Source organism: Odontomachus brunneus, unplaced genomic scaffold (genome assembly GCF_010583005.1).
Source record: "Odontomachus brunneus isolate Ranch 3 - 2012 unplaced genomic scaffold, Obru_v1 Obru_scaffold_005, whole genome shotgun sequence".
Lineage (NCBI taxonomy): Eukaryota > Metazoa > Arthropoda > Insecta > Hymenoptera > Formicidae > Odontomachus > Odontomachus brunneus.
This window is the reverse complement of record NW_022639455.1, coordinates 2,606,699-2,616,191: the sequence shown is the minus strand read 5'-3', so window position 1 is coordinate 2,616,191 and position 9,493 is coordinate 2,606,699. Positions and strand designations below refer to the sequence as shown.

At 44.8% G+C, this 9,493-nt stretch overlaps 1 protein-coding gene across 11 annotated transcripts in view; it reads left to right on the top strand.

Moving 5' to 3' along the window:
* LOC116850071 (flocculation protein FLO11-like) overlaps nt 1-5,941 on the top strand; it is an 80,820-nt gene extending 74,879 nt beyond the window's left edge. For all 11 annotated transcript variants that reach the window (XM_032827931.1, XM_032827985.1, XM_032828003.1 and 8 more), the window contains 3 exons: nt 2,114-2,377; nt 3,345-3,601; nt 3,854-5,941. In XM_032827931.1, the coding sequence (XP_032683822.1) occupies nt 2,114-2,377; nt 3,345-3,601; nt 3,854-4,312 (980 nt within the window). In that variant the 3' untranslated portion in view covers nt 4,313-5,941. The remainder of the gene's footprint in view (nt 1-2,113; nt 2,378-3,344; nt 3,602-3,853) is intronic.
* Nucleotides 5,942-9,493: the final 3,552 nt, after the last annotated feature.

Here is a 9,493-nt window from a genome sequence, read left to right as displayed (position 1 = left end):
ATATATATATATATATATATATATATATATATATGTGTGTGTGTGTGTGTGTGTGTGTGTGTGTGTGTGTGTGTGTGTGTGTGTGTGTGTGTGTGTATGTGTGTGAATATATGTATATATGCATATATGTATGTATATATGAATATATGTATATATGTATGTATATATATATATATATATATATATATATATACATATGTATACAAGATGTCCCACGATCACCGTAAAAGATCTCAACAACGTATACCAGAAGTTGATTAAAGTCAGCGATCCCACCGCGCGGGGATGTCCAGGTCGCGGTGGTTCTCCAGTTCCGATCGATCGGACTCGATCCGCTCTATCGCGTTCTCCCGAGTCTGTAACGGCGAAATCGACCGCGAAAGTTGTCATAGCGGAGCAATTACGCGCAATTACAGGCTGGAACGTGTGCGACATTTAAACAGATCGATCTTAATCGCCTGCAACTCGGAAAATTATCGCGACCTCGAAGTTCCTGCGCACTATATATATATCTGCATTGTTCTCTCCTCTTTCTCTCCATGTTTGTGCATCTATATGTTGTTATACGTATCTTTTTTTTTTTATATATATATTGCATCCTGAGTACGCCAGTATGTACTATCCGGGATATATATACATATGTATTACTATATTCGCAGTGTCTCTAGGTGTAGCCTCTCACTCACACTCGAGGAGAGTTCCGCCTGCACTCGATGTCATGATTAAACCTCTCGATCTTTCGGCCGGGGCGCCGGAGGGAACGCTATGCAAAAACTATCGCGAGGGTAGCTCGCGACATTTATCCGACGACAAGGTCGGCGAAGTCGTCTCGTCGCAGCAGCGCGAAATGTTCCTGTTTTTTAGTCAACTCGTTTTGTGTCAGCCCGACGTGTTCACCCGATGACGTGCTCTGTATATTTTTCTCACGTCGGAGAATAAATTATAACGAGGGAGTCTGATATCTCGACAGCACTTCAGTCTTCAACACTTTCGCCGACGTCGTGTGAGCGCTCACTCACGATCATCCTTCGGAACTTGAAGTTGGCGGAATGAAAAGACCGATAACTTCGATTTTTAATATTTAATTCGGAGATTCCTTACTCCTAATTGAGATCATTTTTCGCCGGCGAGACCGGTCGACGTCGCAGCGGAAGGGTTGCTTTCCCGGTCATCTGTGACTGATCACGTCGGGTTTTGCGCACCGCATCTGTAAAATAAATGTCCCGATGACCGAACTAATAAGAGAGTGCGATCAGTTTTATATTTTTATTAATGAATATTTAATGGAATTACTTAACAAGACTAACGTTTGCACAAGGTGTTGATTTGCCAGCAATCGACAAACGCAATGGGAAATGAGATAATCAATAAATGTCAATTACAATTCTGATGAGATATGTTAGGTTAATGGCGGTTGTATCAGAGTAATGAGCCGAATAATGAATCATGTACTAATTACTGAATGATACAGTGATTGAATGTTCATTAAACAACATCACAAATTAGTATAAAGAAATAGTTTTTAACAAAATTTCAAAAGCTCTCTTCTTTTTGGAAATATTCAAGATAATTATATTATTGATGTTTCTCTCATTGGGACAGTGTTGAATCAGTGGAACCTTAATAGCCGGATTGAAATCGCGACTCAGCCCCTCGAGCGGCACCACCGGTCGTGTAACTTGTAAACTTCTCGTGGCGCTGTAATTGCCGGCAATTCACACACGAAGGTAAATATCCGGGCGTTAACTTGCCAAGTCGATATTCCGACTGCAAGCACGCTGCTGCGACGACAACGGGTGAAGATACGAATTATCCGCGCGCGCGTGGTTCTCGCGAATGATTATTCGGTGTTTTTCTTGCCGAACCTAGTGGCGATTCTATGGACCGAAATTTCCGCGTCGTCGTTATCGTCGTCGTCGTCGTCGTCGTCTAGCAGTCCGATATATAATCGATCCGCGAAGACGAGGACACGCCTGGTTGTAGAAGACTGGCGGATCGAACAGATCGCCGATCGTCCTCGATTTCATCGAGTGCAAGCTTCACGGGGTCACGGGGTGGGAAAGGGGAAGGGCAGGCTCTACGTCGGCATTAAAGCGGCGGTCAAACGTTCCAGTGACGGCCGAGCCCCAGGTAAATGGGGATGTCACCGGCGGGGACTCGAGCGTCGCGTCAACGCCGCCGTCGCAGACAACGCAGGCACCAGCGCCTGTCACGGCAAGTCCGTGGCTGGACGACGAGCCGGTGGTAAAAAGCCCGCCGGAGCCGACCAGGGTGAAGTCGCCGGAGCAGATGATCATGCGCTCGCCGGAACCCGTAAACTGGACCGTGCCCCTCGACACCGGCAAGACCTTCACCGTTACGCAAAACGTCCGAGAGGGTAAGCTGTCATCTTGCATATTCAGTCCCGACGTACCTCTGATTTCCATCGTATCTTTCTCCCTTTTGTCTTCACTCGAAGAAATATCATCTTATCTTTAGCGGAATCCCCTTATATAGGAGAGTGCATAGCGGAACATGGTCTCAAGATTATTCTTCTAAAGTTAGAAAAAAGAGAGAATATTCTACGTTAAAAAAATGCTTGAAAATTTATTTGTGAGATATAAAGTTTATTTCTGCGAAAATCTTTACTCGAAAGAACATAATCTTTACACGGGATTCTTTTACACGTAAGAATATATGCTGGAACATGGCGGCAAGATTATTCTTCTGAAATCAAAAGGAGAGGAAAATATTTTACACTAAAAACAAAATATTTGTGAAAGAAGTAAAGAAATTTATTTGTAGGATATAAAGTTTATTTCTGCAAAATTTTCTGCGAAATCAACTTTATTTCTGTGAACTTAAATGAACTTTGTATTCCATAAATCAATTTTCAAGCATTTTTTTCTCAAATATTTGTGTAAGATAATGTCTGCTAAATTAATAGTTCACTTTATTATTCGAATAGAAATATTCTTTCAGTAAGAGCTTTCGCGTTTAAAATATGGTATCACAGGAAAAAGCACGTTAGAAGCAATTAGAATTCCTTTTTTGGATTTTAAAATATATTTTCCTTTCGGTTTTAGAAGAATTTTCTTGAGACCATATAAGAGAGGATTTCACTGAGAACAAGATTATACTTTTCGGATAATTAATCTTTCTCTAATGAATCATTTATTCAATTGATCTTCCTCTAACTCGAAAGAGAGAGAATCACGTATTCTAATCACGTAATAAATAGAATTATTATACAATTAAATAGTATTATTACGTAATATTATTTGATATTATCATTACATGTGAATAGCCAATTTGCAACGTTTCCGATATCTCCCAATGTCCTGATTTAACTTCTTTTGTCGAAGAGCCCCTAACACGTCCGCATAGCGAGGCGAAGACGTGGGCACCGTCGTCGGTACCATCGGCACCGCAATCAGCACCGCCGGAACTCGCAGCACAGCACAAATCGCAACACTCCCAGCACTCCGGCTACAAGTCGCCCGAAAGCGAGAGCGTTTCGCTCGGTAGTTTTAGCGGCATAAACGGACATAAGGATCTAGACTCGGAAAGAGACAGCCCGTTACCCACGACTGCTCAGGATACTCTCACGAAAGGGGAAAAGGTCAGGAGCGAGTTTATGTTTCTCTTTCAATTATCGTGAAAAGTGAATTATTTATTGTTTCGTTTATATATACGAAGTATGAAAAATATATAAACACAATTTATTCATTAATACAAATAATAATAATGAAAAATATATAAACACAATTTATTCATTAATACATACGTAATAATTAATTTATTAATCAACAGTGTTGACATTCTAATCTTGTTTAGTTCGAGTTATCCTACTCATTTCCGTGTACGATTTCAGGAAGCCGCCGACACCGCAGAAGAGACCAAGGAACGGCATAGCCCGGAGCCGTCGATAAAACCGGTGGCGGGCACCTACCTTAGATGTCTGGAGGATCCAATGTTTGAACTCGAGAGGAAGAAGCAGGAAAGCGGCCGCCTGCCGACCACCACGACTGCGCCGATGACGACGACGACGACGATGACGACAGCGGCAACGACGACAACGGCGTCGCCGTCCGCGCCGCAGCAGAGTTATCGTGTTCTTGAGGCCGAATCACCCCAGACCGGCGGTGGTACCGCAGGCACCGGTGACACTGCGGCTACCACCGGCACTACCGCGGGTGGTTATCACGTCCTGGAAGCGTCCCCGGTGGTGCCAGGCTCGGCGCAACGTTCGTCAGCGAGTGACGTTTTGGAGAAGGCGCGAAATCGCTTCGACAAGTTCTGGGGAAAGGGCAACAACGACACAGAGAATTAGATATCGCGTCCTTTGAAACTGCGGAGAATGGCGAGAAGTAAAGACGAAGGAGGAGAGGAAGAAGTAGGAAGACGCTCCGACGGATTCCACATTCTCGTTGAAGAATCTCTCGTCCCGGAAAGACGGAGTGACTCTTCTCGGGAGAAAGAAAGAGAGAGAGAGAGAGAGAGAGAGAAAGAGGGAGAGAGAAAGAAAGAGAGACCGTCACCCCGTTGTGTCCTACCGTCGAGTAATCTGTCCACTGTGCTTTCGTAGCTTGTAGTTGCTCAGGAAGTGAGGATATCGAAGATGTAGTATGCGAGAGAAGAAGGAAGGAAGAGGAAAGAAAGAGGACGAGTCGAAGTGTCTCTATGAAAGAATTCTCCCCAGCTGATCGCTGACAGGGAAAGATGAGAGATGAGAGAGAGAGAGAGAGAGAGAGAGAGAGAGAGAGAGATATATCTTCAGAAACGAAATCCTATGAGCTTCTTCATTATCCCCATCCTCGAGATGTCGCTTGTTCTGAAAGTATTTATGAACTTCAAACGACGATGTTATTACACGTACTCAACACGCAGCGAAGCAGACTCTCGAAGATCTCGCGATCGTTCAGGTTGGGAAGATGTTCGCGATGTGAGATGCGAAGAGGTGACAAGGGAAACGACGGGAGAGGAGCACAAGTTCGAAGGCGGAAGTGAAACTGGTCGACGCTGTCGGAGAGATCATTCCCGGGACTCGAATTGCAATCGCTCGAAAGCGCACCGCGCGACGTTCGTCCCGATGATTAATCATCGCGCTCTCGTCGAGAACTAATGCGACGTGTAAAGAGTACGTGGCCGGAGCTTTCAACGAAGTTGAAACGCGCGGTCGAAGTAACGCGTCCGATATCTCACGGATCGAGTCGGAACCACATTAGCCGCGGCTTTCACGGAGATGCGAGCTCGGGAGGACAAACAAGGTTCAGCGTCGAACAATCGGTCGTTCTAAAACGACCAAGCTTCCTGCCCTTCTTTCTCAGAAGACAAGAAAGACAGTAGGACAGTATCGTGGATCCGCGGGCGTCGCGTCGTTAGTAATAAAAGACGAAAAAGAAAGAAAAAATAGTTCCAGGCAAGGATACATCAGGGTGAAAGGATCCGACGGATCGACGTCGAGAAGCTTACGACTACGGTGCGTGCAGGTTACGCGTCGGTCTCGTTTAAAACTCGAGGAATCGAACTCGAACGTAACCATTCATACACGCTTACAAGCAACGTATCACATACATATATACAAACAAACATTACACACACACGTACACGAGAAGAATATATTCACATTTTTTCCCTTTTTCGACTGACCAGCGTTTCGAGGTCTTCTAAGCTATCAAACAGAACACGATTGCACACATAAGACATATTATACTCACACGAACACACCTTTAAATACGTACGAGTACGCGTACATATGCATCTATTTGTATTTGCATACGTACACGTGCACACACACATATACATACACAGACACACGCACGCGCAATCTCTCATTGACACGAACATAGAAACAGCGTCTAGACGAGTAACACACGTGAAAACATTATATAGAATATTAAAATAATCCCACGGGATCCGCCGTAGTTAAGCCCGAATTCCTTTTCCATCGATTAAAAAAGAAAAAAGGAAAAAAAAGAAGAAGAAAACTCGAAGCGGAATATCGCGCGAACATCATTAAGTCGAGGGAGATAACGACTCTTGCCGCTATAAATAAATGAAAAAAAAAAAAAGAGAGAAAATCGAGAAGGATGAGTAGCCTTCGGCTTTGTGCGTTTTATATAAGTCTATATACGGAATACAATTATACACAAGCGTATACACGTACGTATACAATTATGGAGTATTGCACTCGCGGGTTAAACAGGAAGTGCGCGGTCGCCACGCCTGGGGATTCCTCGGATCGACGAATGACTCCGGACGCGCTTTACGACGAGAGAGTGCTTACAACGAGGATAGCGTGTCGTATCGCGTTACGTTGCTTTCAATTGCGTTTCCGAGGTTAACGTCTCTTCGTCCCTTTCTCACTGAAGATTCTCTTCTCGTGTATAAAAGGTTCGGCCGCAAGCGAGAATGTTACGTTACGCACGTGGGGAGAAATCCGGGGAATCTCCGGCAGCTCCGCGATCTAGTTTCTTTCTCGAATACGGGGAGAGAACATGAATCTTTTCTCTCTCTCTCTCTCTCTCTCTCTCTCTCTCTCTCTCTCTCTCTCTTTCTCTCTTTCTCTCATTACGTGTGTGTTGTCGCCGCGAAAGAGTTTGCTCCATTCTGAAGCTGAATCTCGACCGTCTCGCGTGTGATTTGATCCTCAGTGCACCGTTGTTGATCATCACCGAAACCGAAGTCGCCGCCAAATTGCGAAGCAAATAATCTTCCTTGATCGCTTTTGAGCGTAACGGCTTTACAAAGTACGTTTTCTATGCTCCGTGTGTAAATTTGCTTCCGCTAATTAAATCCTAATTACGCGAGTGCAGCACCGATCAAACTTCGAAATGTTGACGGAATTGATGTTCTCTCCCTCTCTCTCTTTCTCTCTCTTTCTCTCTCCCTCTCGCGACAAAGCACAATGATTATGTTCAGAGATGCCGAGTGGAAAAAAAAAACGTGAAAAGGGGGAAGAAATCCTTTCTCTACGTTGCTCTGGAAAAAAATCGCTTAATTTGCGTTTTTTTTTCAAAAACGGAAAAGATGTTCGCGAGACTCGCGTTGTAGGTTCAACGCGAACGCGCGAACTGTTCAACAGTCGCCGTCGGAAATTCGCCTCGGGCAAACGGCGAAAAGGAAGGAGAGGAAGGCACGCGATCGCTTCTCGTTTGATCGTTCACCGCTAAAATTCGACGCGAACGGTCGAGACCACAATATTCACGGCCCAATTTAATTTATTCACGGCGTTCGTTCTCCCCGGCGGCCCACCGCTTTCATCGGCGCAAACGATACATACGTAGGCTACTCCCTGCCGACGGAAGTGGGTCGCTCGGGAGCGAGCGTGTTAATCGTCACTATGAAGCGACATGAATTACTTAGCGAGGCGTAGTGTTTTTTTCACACAGAACACACACGATTTAGCGCGTCGAGCATCCCAGCGAAAGATTAAGATTTACCGAAGAGTGTCGCTCTGTATGTGTGAGCGCGTGTGCGTGTATGTTTGTTGCGTGATTGTTATATGTATTACAATAATGAGACGATGATGATGATGATGATGATGATGACGTGAGGGAACGGCGCTATTCTCGATCGACATATGTTGATATTCTATTACACTTCTGAGAACGGACATACGGACTTTTCCCGGAGTCGCAGCAGATTCCGGATTGCGACGAGGAGTCAGGAGGAGACCGTGAAGAACGAAGAAAGAAAGAAAAAAATAAAGAAGGAACGAACGGGCTACCTTCCCGCGCTACGCATGCTCTGCATATTCCTGCATATCCGTCTGATTTCTTAACGCGAACACGTTCCTTCGTACGATTCCTCCTTGAAGAAAGAGACCACGATGACGATGAGAAAAGGTCTACGCATTTCTCTCGAAGAGATCACAAGCTCTCCGATTCTCTCCGTACGAAAATTCGCGACGAAATATATCCCAGGTATATTACACTGTTCTTATCTGGATCTACACGTACGATCGTCCCGGGGACGTGAAGCGAACGAGTGTCTCCGGAGGAGAGAGATGTGCATCTCGAGAACGTTTGCGAGCCCGGCGCGAGAAGGGAGGAACGATCGCGAGATTCGAAGTTTTCATTGCGCTTGAGTATTTAAAAGAACTCACCCGCTCGGAGTTCGGCCTTGAGTTACTGGCGTAAACGTCCATTCCACTTTCAGCGTCCTGCCCGACGAGAATCAAGGGGCTCGGAGAACACACTCGCTCGTCCTCTTCGAAAACGCCGCGAGGCAGGAGGAGGAGGAGGAGGAGGAGCAGGAGAGCAACGGTGGAGCTTTTCTCTATCTCTCTCACGCGCATACGGTACACCACACTCCATCCAGATCCACGTCCAAATGCCAACCAACCGTAGTGAAGCAGTAATAATGATAATAATGATAACGATAATGATACTAAATAATTAATACCGACGTTGTTAAGTATAAGGGGAACGTAAGATGCCGGAGAGCGAGAACAAACCTGATGTGAAATTTGACTGACGATGTGGACGGCAGGATCCAGGATGACCAGGCTTGACCATTGGGTGCCGACGAGACGCCGAACATTCGACGGCGAGAGGAAGCGAGAATCGTTGCTCCGAAACGAACGATCGCTGACGACGATACCGTTCGTCGCTCGATACTGTGGAACGTGAGGACGATTTCGAAAGACTAAATAAGTTTCAGTTAAGTGAGAATTTCGAGTCGATCAGTGATTCTCAGATTTCACGCGGCGAAATTCGACGATCGTGACGATAGTTTCTAGATTTAGTTCCTGAATTCGATTCAATTTAATTTAGAGTTCGCTTAATTTGCTCCACTTTCATTATTCGAGACAGTTATTTTATATTATTCTCCTCTGCAAAAACGTTTAAATGCAGCCTCATTCTTTCAAATTACGTTCACTCCGAGAGCACACGCCAAATCTGAGGGCCACTGAGGCGTACTATATTTGCACTATAATCGCACAGTAGCGCTTATACCTCCGCGAGTCCGTTGCATAAAAAAGATTCGGCCTAATTTTTCACATCCAGAGTAATATTTTACTTAACACACGCGCGTGCGCGCGTAAGATTGTGGCGGATTTTATTGGCGAGCAGAGAGATTGTGCGATCCTATTTGTACCTTCGCCTTTCGGCTTTCGATGTGTCGCGATTGTGTAACGGAGATTAAAATATTCTTACTCAATGTTGAAAACACAGTTGTTAGTGAGCTCTAAATTAAAGAAAATTAAAAAAAAAAGAAAAACGGAAAAGAAGAGAGAAAAGTGGAGGAGGAGGAGGAAGAAGAAAAACAATAAGAAAGGGCGCGGAAGAGAGAAGTGATATCTAGAAGTAAGTCGCGCGTGGCTATTGTACGGCTCACACGAGATTCCAGACGAATTCTTCTCGACCGCCATCAACCGCACACAACAAATCGCTAACAGTCTCTCCTAAATGATACGGGAGTCCGAGAGAGGGACGAGAGAGAAAAAGAGAAAGATATATATATATATATATATATATATATATATATATGTATATATATATGTATA